Source organism: Palaemon carinicauda, chromosome 6 (genome assembly GCF_036898095.1).
Source record: "Palaemon carinicauda isolate YSFRI2023 chromosome 6, ASM3689809v2, whole genome shotgun sequence".
NCBI lineage: Eukaryota > Metazoa > Arthropoda > Malacostraca > Decapoda > Palaemonidae > Palaemon > Palaemon carinicauda.
This window is the reverse complement of record NC_090730.1, coordinates 72,327,936-72,328,912: the sequence shown is the minus strand read 5'-3', so window position 1 is coordinate 72,328,912 and position 977 is coordinate 72,327,936. Positions and strand designations below refer to the sequence as shown.

At 39.4% G+C, this 977-nt stretch overlaps 1 protein-coding gene across 1 annotated transcript; it reads right to left on the bottom strand.

Annotated features, from left to right (window-relative positions):
- Positions 1-265: 265 nt before the first annotated feature.
- On the bottom strand, positions 266-754 carry LOC137643076 (zinc finger MYM-type protein 1-like). The gene has a single exon (XM_068375920.1). It carries the CDS (start codon positions 752-754, stop codon positions 266-268), a length of 489 nt encoding a protein of 162 aa, XP_068232021.1.
- Between the last annotated feature and the right edge of the window lie 223 nt (positions 755-977).

The window sequence follows — 977 nt, the reverse complement described above, 5'->3', positions numbered from 1 at the left end:
CTGCTTTACAGCGTACGCACCTTTTTTCTTCAATTTCATCGACAATATGTTTAAGTACCTCCTTAATATGCTCATAATTATGCTTAAGAGCTCTAGTTGCATCAGCTCTGCAGGACCAGCGCATTGTTGTGACACGTTTGAGGGTCAATGATGAATCACTTTTTTTTAATGCCTCATCCAGAAGTTGATACCGATGGGTTGAAATTGTAAAGAAGACAAACTGCTTTTCAAAGAAGTCAAAGAAATATACAACACTTGAGCAGCATTATACAGCATTTTTACCAACCAGGTTAAGAGAATGTGCTGTACAATGAATCCAGGATGCAAGATTGTTCTTCTCTCTCACTTTGGCTTGAAGACCATTGTACCTATCACTCATTGCTGATGCATTGTCATAGCTTTGTTCACGGCAGTTTCCAAGGGCCAGGTCATGTGTGTTTAAAAATTCCATCAAAGCATTGAACATATCTTCAGCACCATGCCCGTTGTTTGCCATAAAGGTTACAAAGCGTTCCACAGGGCTATCTTTCTCCATGTACCTTAATACAGGGGTCAGTTGATCAACATGGGCTGCATCAGGTGTAGAGTCCAAAGAGATTGAGTAGTTTTCTGACTTCTTCACTTTGGAAATAATTTCTCTGTGGAGTTGTTCACCCATTATGCTGATAACCTCTTCCAATATTGTACATGACAAATAGTTTGTGTGACCCTTTCCACGATTAGCTTCAGTTGATATGCTGAGCGAGAAAGTCATCATACTTGGCAATAAGTTCAAGAATACCTAGAAAGTTTCCATTTCTAGGTGAACCAACCAACTCGTTTTCTCCTTGAAATGCTAAGCCCCGCTCAACAATGAAGTTAATAATACTAATTATTCGTTTCAACACCGATCTCCAATACTGTTCAAGGTGTTCAACCTGTTGTATCAGTTCTATATCCACATGTCCAATTGCTTTTAGCCTCCTATTGAAAGCAAC

Coding starts and splice junctions, on each gene's coding strand:
- LOC137643076 (XM_068375920.1), bottom strand. CDS start 754: ATGACTTTCTCGCTCAGCATATCAACTGAAGCTAATCGTGGAAAGGGT.